Here is a 20629-nt window from a genome sequence, read left to right as displayed (position 1 = left end):
TTCCATTTATATTACTTTGAGCAAGGAGAATTCAGTTGGCTTCCCCTATCTAGTTTGTACTGTCCCTATTCTTAGCAGGAGTTTTCCACAATTGACCAGAAAAAGATAGCCAGGTGAACATGATGGGAGGAAACCCAGAAAAGTCCAGGCAGATGGGATTTGCAAATTGTCAGCTTAGACCACTGTTGTTCTCAGTGATTCCAAGGCAAGAAATGTGCAAGTTAGAATCGTTTTGAATAAACAATTGGATGTACCATTCTCTGGGGAAACCCAGGGAGAGTCCCAGTGAACAGGTCCAGGTGTTGATTGTTCTGCTGTGAAGGGTGTTGACTCAGGAACTCCCAGATACTCACTCAGTCTCTGCTCCCAGGAGCAGTCACCTGCAACACAGAGGAGGCAACAGTCTTAGTCCCTGTTTGGCCACTCAGTAAACATTTGCCCGTGGCCTAGTGTGCTCTGCACACCATATTAAACAAGAGAAGGATGCAGAGAGGTCTGAGAGCAGCCCTAGTAAGCTAGGAGCCTGGTGTTTTAAGAAGGATTAGGGATCCGCAGAGAACACAAGGTCATCATGAGGCCTATTGACCCAGGTCTTAAATGTCCTGGCTTGTTTTAATGCTTTATTTTCTATGCCATTGTCCCCATAAGTCATTGAGATATCCCAACGGTTCCTTTTCTATCCATGAGAAAACTCTGCTGTCAAACACTGAGTTCTGATTTTTATACTAAAGCTAATGGCCACTGGCCACTTGAACACAAGCCACCCAAAACTCTGCAGTGGTGGCCAACGGGAACCATGAGGAGGTTTGCCGTCCTGTGGCTCAGCACATGCGCTGTTCTTTTCTCTATCCGTTCATGGACTAAGCACCTGCCCCATGAACGAGGGCGAGGAAGACAAAATTCTGACTTCCCAGAAGCTCACATGACAGCTCATTGAGGGAAACAGATTATGAGCCGGGGAAGAGGCAGCCGGGGAAACGGCCCACCCTTTGGATGTACTTGAGGTTTGCCCTTTGACCTTTGTACTAGCAGCCTAGAGAACCATAATGGGACTGTAAGCAGAAGTGTGGAGGCTTAAGCTGTGGTTTTAGAAAAGGTGATGTCACCAGGGCACGGAGACAGGAAGCAGGTGCAGCTTATGTCACATAAAGCCGTGGAGAGGCATCTGACAGGACGTTTGTTTTGTCTGCATTGCTGGGTCCTGTCCCAGGATGCTAGGCAAGTGCTCTACCTCAATGCTACATCCACTCTGACCTTTTCTTATTCTTTATTTTGAGATAGGGTCTTGCTAAGTATGCCCAGGGGAGCCTTGAACTTGCAGCCAATGCCTTTGCCTCGGCAGGTCAGCAGGTTTGTGCCACTGGGCCCAGCTATGAATTCAGATCTTGAGAGGAAAATGTGGGTTATAAAGGCCACCAGCCAAAAGTCACCTCAAGGAGAAATTTGTCCCAGTTATTTTCCTGGTCTCCCATACCACACCCAGACATTTGGATGAAGAGAAGGAGGCATCTTGGGGATGGAGGGTGGAGGCTAAAGTTAACTTGAAATTCACCTCTCCAAGCAGTCCCACATAAATTAAAAAAGACTCTGAGTTGCCTGAGCTAAAGGGAAGAAAGCCTGCTTTGATAATTCCAAAGGAAAGATAATAAACTAATCCCCAGTGTTTCTGTGTTTTATTTTGTTTTCTGGAGGTATTTGTACCTTCAACACAGTTTTTTTTTTTTTAATGTTGCAATGTGAAAATGTTCTCTCCCTGCTAACTCCAAACAACCTGGGCATCAGGAAGTGGGTAAAAGAAAGCAAATAAAATCCATGAGGCAGCACACAGAACAGAAAAAGGGAGCTCTGGGGAGAAAAAAAGCACAAAAAGTTAATTGTCTAGGACAGCCCCTGCGTTCGTGCCCTCAAGTCCCCAAAGGTTGTAGACGTCAGTATCACCATCAAAGCATTCTGCAAGTGGATGGGAACGAAGCTCAGCTAATGGAGTGCTTATCTAGCATGCGTAATGCCCAAGGTTCAGTCTCCAGTGCTGCCTTAGACTGGCATGGTGCAATCGCCATGCCTGGCACAAAGGGGGCGGGATCAGTCATAGACTGCTCATTATCTGGGGTGGAACCTGAAAAGACCCTCACGTCTATGCTGGGATGCTAACTGGACAGACCTCGAGTAGGTAAACACAGCAGCTGTGAGTTCATGGGTCCAGCTGTCCTGGCCAGTCCAGAGGCAGCACTGCACACCGCCCCTCCCCAGCCCCTGGCTCTTACATTCTTCCCGTCACTGAGCCTTAGAAAGTTAATATAAATGTCTCATTCAGCTAATCACTCAATAGTCATTTATTCTCAGCACTGTTACACGTCTCTGAGATCAGCTACAAGTCTGCAATGACTGTTGCCCACTGTAAAAAGATGCTTCTAAGCTGGATGTGGCGGTGCATACCTTCCATCCCAGCATGTAGGAGGCAGAGGTGGGTGGCTCTCTGAGTTCCAGGCCACTCTTGTCTACAGAGTGTGTTCAGGACAGCCACTTTTGAAAAGCCAAAATCCAAAGACCAAACAAAGAAACACCACACAACCAAGGGCTGAGATTGAGCTCAGCACTAATCTATGGGTAAGCATAAATGTTTATAAGGTAGTTAGACAACATCCCTATTTAGTAGTAGGTCTCCTGACTGGGGCCTATGACTTCTGCAGCCAGGAATCTTTGACCAAGTTTACATTACCTTCCCCCAGTGAAGTCGGCCTCCAATTAGGAAGCAGTTGGTTTCACCTAGTGCGGCGATGCCACTATTGTTTTGGTGAATACACGTTGCCTGGCAGGTTCTTCTATGATACAATCTTTGTAATTTTGCTCCTCTGCCTCATCATCCCACCATCATGTTGCTGTCCCTATCTATTTTAATATATTAGCCTCTACTTACTTTACAGACCTCCCTCCCTCACTTACACCCTAGAGACACCCAGACTCTGACACTCTGGCCTTGTCAATACTTCCTTTAATATCCAGATGCCTCTAATGCCACCCAGTGTCTGCTGTTTGCTCAGTGCTGATACATGTTCATGGTCTCTGGTCCCAAACAGTCATTATTCTTGTGCGTTCCAGACTTTGCTCTTCACTTCACAGTTACCAGCTTCTCCCACACTTCACCAGCTCCCACCAACCCCCAACCTCTCATGGCCGCACATGCTTATAGACACTCGGCTTCCTTACAGACACCACTTAAACTTTCATGGCTCTTTGATGCAGTATGTCCAAAATGGAGCCAGCGTTCCCTCCCTCTACCCAGCTGTTTATGCTCGGTGCTGACTTTTCTCCCTCACCTCAGTCTCCAAAGCTGCTCTTTGGACCTCCCGTGCTGTTCTCCACCCCACCTTCGCCATTTACTGTCAGATTTAACCAACGCCCTCTTGTACCTGGACCATGTGCACGAACTTCCTAAAATCCGTCACCTTTGGGAGTAGGAGAGTCCCATGGCTAAGAGCACTTGCTGTTCTCTTAGAGGACATGAGACTGGTTTCCGACACCCACACCAGGTGGTTGATTACTGCCGACTCACCCAGCTCCAGGAGGCCAAAGGCTTCTGGCCCCTTTGGGCAGTTGCTATGTGCACATACTCACACACGGACATACATGTATACACGTGATTAAATCTGTAGAAAGCTTATCCCCTCACTCTTGCTCCCCTCCAATTTGATGAATCTACTCCACAGTGGTCAAAATAATGTTTTTCTCTTGAATACAATCTCGAGTGTACTAGTCTACTGTCTTGAACCCCTAAATGGCTACCCAATGCTGTGAGAAAAAAATTTCAATATTTTAATTCTTTCTTTGTTATTGTATGTGATTGATAAACGATGTACTAGCAAAGTAGTGGCACATGTGTGACAAGGCTTGCATGTGGAGGTTAGAGGACAACTCTTGGAAGACACCTTCCACTCCTACGTGAGCTCTTGGGGTTGAACTCAGGACTCTGGGGTGCAGTACAAGTGTTTAACCAGCTGAGCATCTCACTGGCTCATAGTGAATGAATTGTTGGAGGATGTTTTTGTGCATTGTGTATTCAAATGCTGATTTCTGTGCTCAGAGATCTGGTTGCAGTCCAACTTTGCTATGGTCATTATTATGAAACATCCCCTGACTCAGTATTTTGCAGAACATTGTTCTCCATTACCTTCTGATTGGTCAGTAAAGAGGGGGAACAGCCAATAGCTGGGCAGAAGAGGAAAAGGCTGAGAGAGAGAGAGAGAGAGAGAGAGAGAGAGAGACTCAGGTGGGGATCAGCAGTGGCCACTGGGACACAGATAAAGAAGGAGGTGCAGGGACAAGACTAATATGGCAGGTAACAGACCATGTGGCTGGGAAGTAGGCCAGCCCAGCACTGTCAAATTAGAATAGCTGAGTATCTGCCCAGATACAGTGCCTGGGGCTCTAAATAAATATAAGAGTCCTTGTGTCATCATTCTGAGCAAGGGCAGGCATAGAAAAGCCCACACTTTTACAATTGATAGTTCGAAGAATAGTTAAGGAATAGTGAGTAAAAAACAAAGGACAAAAACAAAGAAAAAAAAAAAAAAAAAAAAAAACAACCACAAATAGAAAGGGTTCCAAGGGGGAAAATACCTTTTAAAAACCATATATTCTTATTATTATATTTTCATGTATGTATATGTATGAGGATTATCTCTGTATGGTACATGTTCATGTATGTGCATGAATGCACATGTGTGGAGAGGCCGGAGAAAGAGTGTCCTCTGTCATTCTCAACCTTGTTCCTTGGAGGAAGGTTCTCTCCCTGGACCAGCCAGTCCCACTCCTGTCTGCCTCCCTCTGCTGAGGTTATGGGCAAGCTTGTGACCATGCTTGACTTTATGTGGGTCCTCAGTGCTTATGCAGCAGGTACTCTTCACCACTCAGCCATCTCCATAGCTAAAGTCTTAACGTCATCTAGAAGACCCTATCAGCTGAGGTCACCTCGATTCTTAGCCTCACCTCTGGATGTCCTTCCTTCCAAACCCCAAACTCTTCACCAAATTCTTCACACCATAGTCTTAGACGCAGTCTCCCGATGCCCCCTTCTCCCAGCAGTCCTCAGCATCAACGCTGCTGCCCAAGTTGCTGCTCATTCCCTTACCCGGTACACATTAGGACAGAGTCTGCTGTACATCGGGACACTCTGCTTAGCCCAATTCAATGGCCTCCTTTTGTGACTGCCTTCTCCGTGAGCACCTTTTCTGATATATTCTAAGTTTCTTGCAACATGGCCTTGCCAGTGGCATGTCACCTGTCTTAGCTGGGGTTTCACTGCTGTGAGCAGACACCATGACCAAGGCAACTTTTACAAGAACATTTAATTGGGGCTGGCTTAGAGGTTCAGTCCATTATGATCAAGGTGGGAACATGGCAGCATCTGGGCAGGCATGGTGCAGGAGCTGAGAGTTCTACATCTTCATCTGAAGGCTGCTAGCAGAATACTCGCTTCCGGAAGCTAGGATGAGGCTCTTAAAGCCCACACCCACAGTGACACACCTACTCCAACAAGGCCACACCTCTAACAGTGTCATACCTTCTAATAGTGCCACTCCCTGGGCCAAGCATACGCAAACCATCAGAGCCCCATTCCAATCACAGTACCCACGCTGAAGGCAGAGTTGAATTCTAACAACAAGCCTGCACTGAGTCCACTAGCCAGATGGCAGAGATGGCAATTCGTGGAGCAGGTCCTCCGTGAGCCCCTAGTCTTGCTTCCATGTTGTTTTCTGTACTGTCATTCATGAACCATATTCTACAAATACACACTTATGAACCATATTCTACAAATACACACTTTACCATAAGCCATGTTAACAGCCTAAGCTCAGAGAAGGCAGTCTGCAGTTCCCACCCTGCTCGCCCAGCAGCTGCTCTCTGTGGGTATGAGCTCAGGCTATAGAAAGGTAGTAAGGTCCTGCCTTCTCTACCCCACATCGCCACTCTCCTCAGTGTCGATGTGTCTCCAATGCATCTGATCGCCGTTTGCTCGCTCTAATCTCACTCTCCTCGAAGTTCCCCTTCTTGCTATGGGTCCAGTTCTCTTTATTATTATTATTATTATTAGCATTACCATTATCATCATCATCATTATTATAATTAACAGAGTCTAATTATAGCCCAGGCTAGCCTTGGATTCACTGGGTAGCCAAGGATGACTTTGAACCCCTGGTCCAATGCCCCCGGCTGCCTTCATCAAGGCTCCTGACCTTCTCCCACTCCACGCTGGAGTTCTTAAGAGAATTGCTCCATTTTCAGCCTCCACCTCCTCCCACCCACTCACTGTTATTTATTATCTTATTCACTCATTTCTTGAATCGCTAATGCGTGCTTCCAATTCAGAATTTAAAGCATTACAAAAGATGTACAGTGAACCGCTGCCCTTTCACCAGGCTCCCAGGATGCAAAGTCATCCCAGGGGCAGCCCGGGACGTCCAGCTCCTTCCTTAATCTCCATAGATCATACGCATATATATTTATTGGAATTTTTATACTGAGGCACCTCTACATTTCTCTATCCTTTGGGGGGGGGAGTTCCACTTAAAATATTTTAGAGGTTGTCCTGTGTCACTATGTGCAAAGCCCTCGTTCTTCTAAGGAGTTGCCAGGGCCCCACTGTGAGGTTCTAGCATCACCTCTCCTCTCTGGACACTAAGGGCCTTTCTGTCTTTTGTTCTAACAAACAGGCAACAGTGAGCATCCTGCCTCGTGAATGCTTTTGCAGAATAAAATCCACAGAACAAAATTGCATTTTACATGTCGAAATCAAACGGTTCTCCACAGAAGCCGTCCCGTCTCATCCACCCACAGCAAAATATAAGACCTCATACTATGCAAAAGATTTTTTTTTAGACAACTATTTTGAGTTTGGTTAGTTTGATAGGTGAAAAATATACCTTCAAATTTTAAACTCCATACACATCCCGTAGTGTTCATCCTCTCTTTCCTCTTCAAACTCCTCCTGTACCCCCACATTCCTCCCTCAAACTCATGTCTTCTTCCTCTATAATGTTACACGTATATGTGTATGTTTCCTAGAACCCGGAGCTAGAGAGGTCGTAGGCCTTGCTTCCACTTTGCTAAACTGATATGATACCTAAACGCTTGCCTTCTCCACAGTCAGTGCGCTCTCGGCCCTCATCAAGAAGCATCTTTGAGCAGCGGAAAGGGGCTTCGGAGAGCCACAGGGAGTGAGCGTAGTTGGAAGCGCATCCCCATGTGTAATGCGAGTCCTGTACACTGGCTCAGAGAGCATCTCAGAAGAGGCGGAAAGATCGTAAGAGCCAGAGGAGGAACACTGTGAAACGATGACAAAGATGCTACCCCATGAACTCTCAACAAGGTTACCTGCACAGGACTTCACCGGTTAACCTTCCACCATGAATGGCATTTTACAGATCCTAGATCCACCCTATATTATAAAAATTAATTCCCGTGTCTCATATCAGTGGCACCTATGTTTAGTCGCTGTGTAACCTTTTGTGAGACGTGCCGTATGCCCAATAAGACGAACGCTGTATTATAGGTTTTCCTGCCTCCTGATGGCAAAAATCCAAAGCTCTTCATGGTCCTCATGCTTTTCAACGTTTGACTCCTGAACAGTCTCTTTCAGCGATATGCAGTCTGTATTAAGACTCCCCTCCTGCTTCTTTGTTGGGTCTCTGGTTTCCCTGACATCCCTGGACAGTGTCCTTGGGAAAGGCTGTCCTTACCCTTGTTTAGCAGAGGCCGGGAGAAGCCCAGCTGGATCCCACTGGGCATTTCCCAGTGCCATGAGCAGACATGGGTTTCACACACATGTGGAGGGCATGCAGGATTTTACACACATCTAGAGGGTGTGCAAGCAAGAATTTTACACACATCTGGAGGGTGTGCAGGCAAGGATTTTACACACATCCGGAGGGTGTGGAAAGTGGCTTAGACTGATCATTAGACTCTTAGATCATCGAGTTTAACAGTTAAAACATTGCCCCTCCCAACATCTCTCCCCCACTGGGCTTCTGCGACCCCCAGCGACGGTCTAAAAAGCCTGGCAAGCCAGTAATTGGGGGTGCAGGTGGGGTTCCAAGACTCAACATCCCTTACACACCCAAATCTATCTGATGGAACTTTGGGGCTTTGGACCCGGGAGAGCGAGGAGAGGGTATGTCTGCGAATGCAGGATAAGCAGAGGAGGCTGCTCCAGGGTGGAGAGAAAGGGGAGGGGAGAGGTGCTCAAGGGGTGGGGACAGAGGGCTGGCCAGAGCCGGACGCTCCTGTTGCTGCCGCTGCTGCCGCTACTGCTGCGTGTGCATTCATTGTAGGGACAACGGGACAGCTGGGACAGATAGGACAGCAAGACAGGGCCTTCGAGTATCTTCTCCATCATCAGCCATGGCAGAGAACTCAGACAAAGTTCCTATCACCATGGTAGGGCCTGAGGACGTTGAGTTTTGCAGTCCCCCGGTGAGTACCTCCTGGGTCCCCAAAACTGGTGTGGAGTGGGTCCAGATGCAGGGTCCCGGGCTGCGGCTGCGTGTGAGTGCCAGATCCACTTCTGGGGTCAGGCACTTGTGTCGCTGGATGTGTGGTGATGAGGGAGTCGCATGAGAATGCCCAGTGTGGGGATGGAGTGGCGGGGTGCACAGGAGCCACCACTGTGTGACAGACAGCAGAGACTGGTGGGACTAGGGGTCCTGCCTATATGCTATTGCCACGCCTGAGGATAAGGGGTCCTCGCGAGGCGGCCTCTGAGTGTGCTTGGGGCCAAGGCTTGCTACTCCAACTCTCAAGGTGTCCCGGGGATGGCGAGTGTGGGTGGTGCAGCAACCAGTCCATCTCCTGCCCCCGCAGGCGTATGCCACGGTGACCGTGAAGCCCTCCGGGAGTCCTACAAGGCTGCTCAAGGTGGGAGCTGTGGTCCTCATTTCTGGGGCGGTGCTGCTGCTCTTTGGGGCCATCGGGGCCTTCTACTTCTGGAAGGGGAATGACAATCACGTAAGTTCAACGAAGCGGCTCCAGTTGGGATGCAAGGGACGCCAGGTGCGCGGGGTGGCCGAACCCCTAGGTGGAGCCAGAGCGCTGGTCGGCCAGTGGGCACAGCCTGCTGCTCCCTTTGGTCCCTTTGGTTCTCTTGGGACACCTCCCTTCGTGAGTCTAGCCCAAAGTGGGCACAGGACACATCACAGGCAAGCTCGGGGTTCCTAGGAAAACAGAAACGGAGACTGGGGAAGGCCGTTCTCTACTGCACAGCCTGTCGCAGCTACCAGGCAGTTGTGAGGGCACGAGGCCTCTCTGAACTTCTTATCCAGAAAGAAAGAAAGGGGAGTAAATGATCCTTGATGCCTGTCCCAGTTGAGGAACGCTATAAATTTAAATAGGACAAAGGGTAGAAGGCATACTCAGACCTACAGCTGGGGGAAAAGTCTTGATCAGGAAAGTTCCCGTTTGTGACCTATTTATTCATTCTCCCTTTTCTGTGTTAAAACAAAAAGTCAGACTTGCTTAGAGGTAACAGATCTCTTTTAAGAATCCGTGTGGTCGCCTGTGATGTAGTGGCAAACGTCTCACTAACGACTCTTCTCCCTCTATCTGCCCATTGAGATTAAGGCTGGATAGACTCTCTCGAGGAGTATAAAAACTGCTTCTGTCTGAGCTGGGCAGAGCTCCAATGTGTTCTCTAAATACCTGACTGTGCCCACCTATGTAAAAGGGGGCATTTCATCTTGATGACCATTGCCACGCTGGGCATACACTTATCTCAGCTAATGGAAAAGAATTCCATCTCCTGGGCACACAAAGGGCTCTTTCTTAATCACTGTCCTCCAAGGCCCGCTGGCTGCCTCTTTCCCCCTCTCCCGCCGTGAAATTCAAAGCATGAACGGATCCCAGTACTTAGAGAAAATGGTGCTGAAAGCAATTCAACCATTTTACACATCATATCTTCTGCAGTCACTGCATAATTTGTATTTTTAGCTCAAATGCCTAATGTAGATAAGCATGCCATTTAGCACGGAGTCTGTTTTAGAGACTATATCAAATTTACAAGCATCAATTTGTAAGATCAGAATTGCGCTCTATTTTGTGTGGAATTGAAAACTGCCTTAATGTATTTGTATTTTAAATATAGACACTGGTCCGGATGCTCGTACATGAAAGCTCAGAATTTGAACATGAGAGTGATTTTAATGTCTGTGTCTCCATTAGTATCGGGGTTGAGATTCTCACCCATTGGGAAATTTGATGGTGTTAGAATGTAAATACTATCTTTCAGATAACAAAATCTCAGTGATGAATGTAATTTGAAGACAAAATAGCTTTACTTTTTAAGGGCTTTTTTTTTTTTTTTTTTTTTTTTTTTTTTTTTTTTTTTTTGATAAATATTTTGGCCATGAAGGCAATACCATTTGGCATTTAATTAAAGGCAAACACAGTTAGCTGACAAGCTTCTTAGGATGAGCCATCGTCCTGAAGAAGTGGTGGATTCCTTCTCTTCATACCTCTCATTGCCCTGCAAGATGTTTGGTTTAAGAGAGCAGGATTAAATTCTAAGAATATGGAGGAACAGTAAATCACATTTTATTGCTAACAATCAAAGTTATTGCTACTTCCTACACAGACGGCAGAATGAAGAAAATCATGGCTTTTTTTTTTTCCTGGAAAAAATTGTCTAATGCTGTTCCATATTATTTAAGTCTGGCAAACAAATCACAAACTTTGAAGGGAAGAGCGCTCGGCACCGCTTATGCTGTGCATATTCATGGTTCTGCTGTCTCTGAATATAACTCTAAATCACCCCAAAACACGGCATAGTCAAAAAAAGGTGAGCATCTATTACACAGGGACAGCCATCAGGCTAATGGACTCTGTTCGTTCTCTGGAGAGTTTCGTACCTGGGCTTTCTGCATTTGTTTACAAAGGAGAGCCAACTGTGAAGTTCTCGCCTCCCCCTTTCATGTGGCTCGATCCCAAAGGACAGGTCTGCTCAAATTTAGCTGCAGGGTGAGCAAACACGGGGTCCTAATAATGAGGGGATCACTGGCGGAGCTCAAATATTGAGGCCATTTTTCATCCACGTTATTGTAAATGGAAAAGGGAGTTGAGATACAGGAAACTCCCATCAGTGCCAGACAACTGACAACTCACCCGTTCGGTGAGGGGAGGAGACCATTGCTTGGGGCCTTGTTCTTAGATTAATTTTTCTAGACGTTTTCCCAAACATTATGTAATTAATCTTATAGAACCGAGGCCTTATTAAAAACTCATTAGCAAATATTCTTGGCTGTAAACGGCACCATATTGAGCAGAATTTTGGCAAATAATAAACTTCATTGTACTAGGTGAGAAATAGCCTTAGGTGCCAACAGCTCCCTAGGCTTAGAGAAGATAACGTAATTGCTTCCTGCCCTGCTCAGGGCCCAGAACTTTGGAAACTGCAGACTGCCTTCCACCCTCCCATACTCCTACCCCTCCACTCCAAGAGGGCCCAAGCTTTTCCAGCAACCACCAGCATGAACATGCCCGACAGGCCAACTCCATATTCGAAGGATACAAGTCATAGCTAGGGAGCCTTTGTGGAGGAGAACGGTGCAACTGTTGGAAAGTGGAAATATGACCGGAAGGGTCAAAGCCAGCATGGTACCCAGTATGATAAACTATGATGTGTATGTGGGGGGGATAAGGAGGAACAGGCCAAAAAGAATTTCTAAATGGTCAAATTCTTCGATGTTGCACTGCCTCAGTTGCCGTCATCTAAGCGGAGGACAACCACGGCAGTAAGAAACTCACAGGCCAGGGTCCTCTAACAGTCGCAGCTAGCCCGTGTGTACAATGGCTGCTCTGAGCTCCCACGACAGAACAGAGCTTGCTTTCTCAGCTGGCGTGCAGAAAGGACTGCTTTAGCCAAAACCAAAACTCCAGGCTGGTTGTTTCTAAGGGAGAACGTGAAACAGGCTGTTGGGCTCTGCTCCATCTCTGCTAAGTCTGAATCCTAGGGGGTGGCCCTTGGTCGGGTGGCTTAGGGGACTGGAGGCGGCGGTTCCTGGAAGGAGGCAGGAGGGCAGGGATGGACATGCTGGAGTGGCGCCTGTATTTCTTCTCTTACTGGCTGCCTGGGAGGAAGGGAAGGAGTGACAGAGCCATTCCCACATCTCTGATGATAAAATGATGCTCTGCGAGTCTAGAACTAATGAGTTTTCTCCACGTAATGATCCTGAAACAACAGCTACATTTTCTAATGTTTATCCAGTAGTAAGAGTCCCTCTTCACAACGAGGGAGGAAAACCAGACTCGACTAAACCACAGCTCTTCGCAGTGCTGAGTGGCTGGCCTGGCGTGACGTAGAAACGTGGTCATCGGGTCTCAGCCTTTGAAGACTTGCACATGTGCACTTGTGCGTGACCACACATGCGCTTTCCATGTTAGGCAGACGAGATAATGGATGTTAATGAGGACAGATAGCTACCCAAAGTCCTAGAAAGAAGAAAAGGAGAGAAACCCTGCCTCCAGTCCAGCAGGGCAGCAGCAGGAGCAGTGTGTGAGTTATCTTTAAGCTACTGTCGTGAATGATAAGCTGTGCAAAAAAAGAAAAAGAAAAAAAAAAGAAAGGAAGAAAGAAAGAAAGAAAGAAAGAAAGAAAGAAAGAAAGAAAGAAAGAAAGAAAAGAAAGTCCTTTGGATGATTTAAATTAGTGATAGCCTATTTTATTTTGTTTTTTTTTTTCTTTCTTTCTTTCTTTCTTCTTTCTTTCTTTCTTTCTTCTTCTTCTTTTTGTTTTTTTCAAAAATTAGTTTCTCTTGCTTTCTTGGAGTTTGCTATGTAGACCAGGCTGGCCTTGAACTCACAGAGATCTGCCTGCCTCTACCTCCTGAGTGCTGTCGTGTGTGTGTGTGTGTGTGTGTGTGTGTGTGTGTGTGTGTGTGTGTAAGACAGACCCCAACCCTGTCTGTAATCCTTACCATATGCTACCTCACACATCTAATCTTGACTGATGAATTTCAAAAATCAGTCTTCAAGCAAAGATTCCACTGTTTCAGCCAACTAACTGCCTTTCCAGCTACCAAACACTGATGCTCACCACCAACTTCACAGGCTTTGATTTAACTGGTCCAGATACGGTACCTGGAGCATCTGTTCAGTTGCTTTTGATGTGTAGCCAAGATCCAAGTCCTTGAGCTCTTTGAGTAGTTATCAAACACTACCAAAGATTTCACTTGGAAATATTTGAAAACAATCAGGCGGAGGAGATGGCTCCTTTGCTAAAGTGTTTGCCATGCGACCTTCAGGAACTGAACCCACATTGTAATCCTATCACGGGGACACCAAGGCAGGCTTGTGGGCAGCTAGGCCAGCCAGTCTAGTTGAATTGGTCAGTTCCAGGTTCCGTGAGACACAATGTCTCAAAAAAAGTAAGGTGATTAACGATGAAGGAAGATACTTGACATTAACCTCTGGCTTACACACACACACACACACACACACACACACACACACACACACACAAGAAATCACTGGATTAACTGACAGGTATATGAACAGAGTCCTCAAATGCAAGTATTACTATTAATGTTGTTTTCGTGGATCTATGAAAAAGATGGAGCCCACCTCACATATTGAGGATCTAAAGATAAGCCCCAACTTGCTGAAAGAAAGTTCACCAAAGACTCTTCTGTCCCCTCTAGATTTATAACGTTCATTACACCATGAGTATCAATGGGAGACTACAGGACGGGTCAATGGAAATAGATGCTGGGAACAACTTGGAGACCTTTAAAATGGGAAGCGGAGCGGAAGAAGCGATTGAAGTTAATGATTTCCAAAATGTAAGTACATTTCATGCGTTTACAGAGTCTAACAGGTGAGGCCCTGGCTTTCCCAGTCCCAGGAGAAGCAGCCGCTCTGCCCCGCTCTTTACAGGAGCGTCACAGGGTGTAGCTTCTGCTCCTTGGGAAGGGGTCTTGCTTTGCCCTCCATCTTCTTGCAAGGAAGGCGAATGAATATACAAACCCTCTGGGCGCAGCAGGCCCAGCTCTCAGGAAGGATGTCACTTGAGCCCAGGAGTTTGAAGCAACCTCAGCAACATGAGATTCTCATGTTCAAGCTTAAAAAAAAAAAAGTGATTTTACTTCTAGAAAATAAAAGATATATGGGCTTAGAAGTAAAAAATAAAGCTTTATTGTTTCTAATGGGGAGACATGATGAATGTCATTGCCAAGAACAGACTCTTCTTGAAATCCCACGAAGTCTTTAAGAAGGGCTCCTGAGAACCATGTGATTCTGAATGATGTTCTACAACTTGACATATAGAGTGTTCTAATAGTCTTCAACAACAGTAAGGGCCAAACTTTGGGTTTCTAGAGAATAAAGACACTTTAATGACTGGGTGGTTTGTCCACAGTAGGTTCTATGTCCACATTTTTTTAGTTTCCATTTAATCCAGAAAATAATCACAGGCGGATGCCTATCACAGCCCACATTTTCTGTCATGGCCTAGTACAAAGGAAACATTTGAGGCCCCCTTTTGTTTTGAGCAAAATTTAATTTGCAGGCAGTTTGAGACACTGGGCTCTTTGTTGATGCTTCAGTGTGCATCTGCCAACAGAAGTGTCGCTCGGGCTACATTACCCATTGGCTGACAAAATCTCAGTCTCTTCTGCTCAGTGATGAGGAAGAAGCATTCGTGTTTGGGTTCTTCTGCTAACTCTGCTTCATAGTGCAGGAGGGCTCTTGAACATAATGTCTCTTCTGAGTGTTTATTGGTCTACAAACATGTCATCAACCCTTCCTCCTCTGACTTATGAGAACGAAAGAAGCTTTTCATTTACACGAAAGCACTCCTCTTGTGGGAACCAAAACACCCGTCCCAAGTCCTTCTGAATCCCCGAGCAGATGCTAGCATGAGCACTCTGAGATGCTGAATATCGAAGCCAACGAAGCCTGGCTGAGTTAACAGAGGCCCCGACCTGGGATGGGCTCTGCAGCCCTGAGTGTGCCCAGCTGCACTTTGTGTGGTCATCACATTGCAAATGGTTTTGGTCTGTGCACAAGTATAATTTTTCTGGACCTATTAAATGCTTTTACTGCAAAACCCAGGACAGGGCAAACATTTTTTCTCTGTACTACTCAATATAAACTAATAAAATGTGGCTCCTCTGTACACATCATTCAATCCAGAACAAAATTGAATACCTGTAATGTGCCATAATGTCAAAATATGCAAAAAGGGGTTGTGAGGATGAATTACAAAAGGCCCCTCACTCTTGGGAGGTTGATGTGTCAAGAATATCCTCTGAAAATATTTTAATCCCAAACCTATATATCTGTTTTATAATCCTTTGCTTCTTTCTAATAATGGTATTGATTGTGTTTTGTTCTCGTAGACGAACAGGGCCACAAATATTTCATAAACTGATCAATTCTCTTTGATAGCTTCTACATTTCTCTAAGTCAGAACTGGTGAGTGGAACGTATTTTTGATGGATCGTACCTGCTCTGGGTTTAAACAAGCCTGGCCTTTTGAAAAGACATGAATCAAACTCTGTGGTCATCTTCTATTACTTTTGCCTCTATTTTAAACCATCAGTCAAATGTAGGAAGTGTTGATTGAGGCTCACTGTATGGGATGGAAGATGTCTGACATTTATCCTTCAAGGACCTTCTGGCCCAGTCTAAAAGAAAGACATGCACACAGAAATGGCTTGAGGTCAGCCCAGAAATGTGCCTTGATAAGCTATGGGCAAAGCATGCTCCATGCACAAAGTGTCACTGCCAATTAGAGGCTTTGCACAGACATGGCAGAGGTGACAACAAGGTAATTGAATAGTGTCCTGAGGAGTGATTTGTGGTGCTGGGAACCACAAGGGGCTTTCTTGTGCTAACCCGCACCCTTCCACTCGCTATAGCTCCGTTTCTTTTGAGAAATAGTTTGAACTTTAACAGGGAGAGCTAGGAAGGATGCACAGTCCCCCTTCCAGAAGTCAACTCTGTCAAGGATGGAGATGGGGATTGATGGAAATGCAGGTGGAGCTATATCAAGGGAGTTTCTTTCACTGATACTGGAAGCCCTGTGTTTTAACACAGTCCGACAGAGAACAGACACCGTAAAAGAGAGGTGCACCATAGAAACAAGTGCCCCAAACTTTGTTCCCTGAGACTTCAATAAACTAACAAACAAACAAGGGTTGATTCACAGTCCATGATTTGTATTCTAAAAGATTATATGCTGCCAAGCATCCATGCTGTAGGCTGAAGCCAAGTTCCTCAGACCTGAAGCCATATTTCAGTAACAAAAGGCACAAGTAGAAACCAAGAACAGACAGCAGTGGTGAGCACATGTGACAATTCTTGGTTCTCAGAAAACAATTCTTTTAATATGTGGATATTTGAAGTTTGTAATTTGAAAGCTAGAGGGAGGGTAAAACTACAGCATGAACCTACCCTGAAAGTAGGTAGGTTATTGATTTCAAAAATCAATATAACCCTCAACTATAATGTAAAGGAACAATAAAATGAGGGTAATTTATTATGAAATAGGGATTTCATATGTGCACACTCTGCGGGGTGCATTAGCTGACATTAATAGTCGAGTGCATCTACTGGGCATTCGGAGACTGTCGATCCAAGCCTGCAGTGCAGACGGTCCCAGCTGTGCTTTGACAGTTAAGTGCTGTGAGCTTTTCTCAGACCGTGGGCATCTGTGCTGATGCCCTGACAGGCGCGGCCATGCATACCTGCCCACCCAGGACTTGGGAAGCAGAAATGGGGTTGTGAGTTTGAGACAAGTCTAAGATTCTGTCTCTAAAATAGAACAGAACGAATTTATTTCCGTCTCTAAGTAGCTGTGTATAGCTGTGCTCAGTCACTGTATGTCTATATGTAAAATAAAAATGGCGCCCTGTGCCAGGCAAGTTCCCACACACAGCTCTGATTCCTAAGACATGGCGCAGTTGGTTCTTCAGAATTCCAGGGCTCTATGAGACCCCAAAAGAACAGAAAATCCCAATCTTTATATCAGACTCTTCCAAAGGTTTCTAAAGTATCTGTTGGGGGCAAGACTCCCTTCCCTCCCTGAAGCCCTCCCAAAGGAAGCAAAGCTAGGGTGGCATCATAGGAACAAATGTTAGATTTTTTTTTTGTTGGTTTTTTGTTTTGTTTTGTTTTTTAAGTTTTACTTATTTTATTTATTATTCGCTGTAGCTGTTTTGTCAGACACACCAGAAGGGGGCACCAGATACCATCACAGATGGTTGTGAGCCACCATGTGGTTGCTGGGAATTGAACTCAGGGCCTCTGGGAGAGCAGTCAGTGCTCTCAACCACTGAGCCATCTCTCCAGACCCGTTTTCTGGTTGTTTTGTTCTTTAAATCTTCACTTGTTGCCTTTGTTAGCAAATGTCTTCATTATCCTGGGCTTCCAGGGCCCAGTCTGTTTACTAGCAGAGGGGATTTGCTTGACTTTCTTGTTTAAATGCTTCTCCATCTGTTTAATCTCTTAATATATATGGCCACTTGTGGCTTTGCAGCTAGACTGTATGGTGAAGTGTGACTTCCCTTCCACTGGTCCATCCCATGGGCTGTCAGCAACCTCCGCAGTGTGTGGACCGTGAGACTCAACAGTACTAGGGGGACCTTCAGCATAGTTATCTGCAGCTTTCTCCATGGGTACTGGGGTGAAGTCTGCTTTACCCCGGACACATCATGTTCAGAGAGCATTTGTAACTGGGGCTAGAAAACACACTGCACAGGGAGCAGTGATCTCTCTCTCTCCCTTGTTTCTTAAGCTACAAGTCACGGATTTACATGCAGGGGAGGAGCAGATGCCAAAGGTTCTCAAGCATGACCAAGTGGCCAAGAGTGGGCCCTGCAGGAAGACTCCCTGTTACCTGCCAGCCTCAGTGGGTCTCACGTCCTGTGTGAATATGGTAGATTCCTGTGACTCTCCTACAGTATGGCATTGGGCTAAGTCCATTCTCCATTTGAGAGTCCTGAGCCCATAGCACTGGCTTTGTACTTCCCTCCCCCAACTTCTCAGTGACTTCATCCAGTACAGCCTTGTCCTACACCCACCTCAGCCCAGCAGGAGGTTCAGACGTGGTGGAATCCACATTATTAGACACGTGTTATGATCTTTTGAAAGGTTTAGATCACCTATTGATCACGAATCCACGTCAGCAGCGTCAGGTAAGCACTCCTGGGGCAGGCTGTGCCGCTCCCTCTCACATCCTCCTCAGGTGAGAGCAGTGCCCAGATGTCAACTCAGAAGGAGCTTTGTGCCAATGTGTCCCTTAAGGTTGGTCCCCAGCCAGGAGGAGATACTGTTTATATCTCAGAGGGGACAAAACAAAACATCAAGTCCTCTGGTAAGGTTTAGCTCCTGGTGCTGTGTAAAGTCTTTCTGTTTACATCAGACTTTGTAACTTGGGAAAGCTCAGAATTAAGGGAGTTCATTAATCTGGCCAACATGCACATCTCAGCTACTGATCTCAAGAAGTACAACTGAGAACGGTAGACCAAGTATCAAGTGAAAGATGAATCTTAGGAAAAGTCAGAGACAGAGAACCCACCCGGGCCACCAAAGAGCTGCAGGGCTGGAGGGGCAGCTCCTGAGCTCCACACACAGTTGGAGTAACCAACAGGAGCTATGTAGTTCAGGTTTCAGCCCTCATCCTCACCCCTCCTGGGAGTGGTCTCTATCCTCCCTGTCATTCCTGCCATTTCCACTGTGACCCTTATTTCTACCTGAATTTATATTTTCCTATTAGAATACAATGCTAAAGATAAATTCCATGGTAGCAGGTATTTTATCTTACGTTTACCTCTACACAACAGACTGAGTGAACAAGTGGATGGATAAATAGATGTTTTATCTCCTAGGGCATCACTGGGATCCGCTTTGCTGGAGGACAGAAGTGCTACATCAAAGCACAGGTGAAGGCCCGCATCCCTGAGGTGGGCACTGTGACCAAGCAGAGCATCTCTGAACTGGTGGGTACCAACACACGAAAACAGACAGACCCTGAAGACTCTTTCCTTGGCAGGTTCATGACTACAGCCTAAGTTTTCCTTCTTCTCTACTGGAACTTATCTGTCCTGCTGGCTCTGAGCCATCTTTCCGACATGGCGTGACATATTTAAAGGTTTGGGGAAGCATGTTTTAAGTGCATTAGCTGTGATAACTCAGCGAGTAAAGTCAGTTGCTGCCAAGTGTTCCTCCTGAAATTTGAGAGAGAAGAAACAGTTCCACAATTTTGAGCCAAATCTGAAGCAAGTTTTAATTAAATACTGGCCAGGTTGATGGGCTCTGGCCAGGTCCACGGTTTACAGAAGCTGAAAAAAGGCAAAGCCCACAGTTGACTGCATTTCCCGTCAGGTCCAATCAGGGGCAAGCATACATCCCCTGTGTAATTTCCTGCCTACACACCTCCCACCTACATCCAACCAAGCACATCTGGTGCAAAAAAATCTTGTTTAGGAGAGCATAAACATGTGGCATGAGCAAGTGGGGTTTACAGGTTAACTCTGGCTTTTACACAAGCCTAGCAATCTGAGCTGGATCCCCACAACCCACATGGGAGAAAGAACAAACCAGCTCTTTCAAGTTGTTCTCCAACTTCCAACTGTGTGCTGTGGCTACACACACACAAAACAAACACAAAAATGCCTAAAAGCATTAGTGATTTGGTACTCAGGTAGCCCTTATTTATCCAATTTAAATGGCTATCAGATTAGTGATTAGAAGTCCAAAATAGAATAAAAAGTCCTCAAGGTAAAATCTTCATTAAAGGGACTTCAAGAAGCCTCCCCCCCCCCGCCCCCCGCAGCCTCACAAAGGGTGGGAATTCTTCCCAAATATTCTGGATAGCTGGTCACCCAGAAAGTGGGTCTGGTGGTCTCTTCCCATGGGTGTGTGCCTAACCCTGGGCTGAGATGCTCCACACAGGTCTTCCCTTTGGCTTAAGTCAGCTTACAAGAAGCTATAGAAACCTTGTTAATGGTATTTCTTAAAGCATGAAGTTGAATCAAAGGCCTTGCTGGCAGGCCAAGCTAAAACACTGGGATATGCACCCCCCCCCCTTTTAATCACAGGGGTCTCCCCCGTCAAAGTTAACCTTCAAAGCTGGGCTAGAGTAGAACTCACAACATAGGCTGACCTCGAACTCTACACATCTAAAGACATAATTCTTCCATTTGTTTCTAGTGACTTGCCTGTAAGCCTGGTATTTTGTTGGTTTTGTGTTACTTACTGGCAGTTGAACTTAAGGCCTTACACATGCTAAGTAATCACTTCCCCAAGCTGTATACCTGCCTTAAACCTAATTGTAAAACAAAACAAAACTGTATTTTATGGTTGCACAGAGCCCTAAAGACACATCTAACAACAATGTGCCCCATCTTAGTCTTTTTGGGCTTACAAAGTAGTCCCACCCATGACCGTCTGTCTCTCTTCTGAGCTGTGGCAGGGATCTTGGGAGGAAGACAGACTCCGGAGCCATAAAATTGTAGATCCCAAAGCCAGCTCTGCTGCCTGCTGTGAATGTGGCTGTAACTCCTCAAACCTGTTCTGTCAGCTTTCAGCTGTTGCATGCTCTGTGCCCACACCTAGAAGGTGAATGGGAAGAAGGTTGCTCATA

The 20629-nt window shown here is 46.1% G+C and overlaps 1 protein-coding gene across 1 annotated transcript in view; it reads left to right on the top strand.

Moving 5' to 3' along the window:
* The first annotated feature begins 8336 nt into the window (after positions 1-8336).
* The window catches only part of CNMD (chondromodulin), a 23060-nt gene continuing 10767 nt past the window's right edge, over positions 8337-20629 (top strand). Inside the window, exons 1-4 of the mRNA XM_080917083.1 lie at positions 8337-8469; positions 8857-9000; positions 13683-13823; positions 18873-18983. Of these exons, the coding sequence (XP_080773209.1) occupies positions 8398-8469; positions 8857-9000; positions 13683-13823; positions 18873-18983 (468 nt within the window). The 5' untranslated portion in view covers positions 8337-8397. The remainder of the gene's footprint in view (positions 8470-8856; positions 9001-13682; positions 13824-18872; positions 18984-20629) is intronic.

This window comes from Micromys minutus, assembly GCF_963924665.1.
Source record: "Micromys minutus genome assembly, chromosome: 5".
Lineage (NCBI taxonomy): Eukaryota > Metazoa > Chordata > Mammalia > Rodentia > Muridae > Micromys > Micromys minutus.
This window is presented reverse-complemented; position numbering and strand designations above follow the sequence as displayed.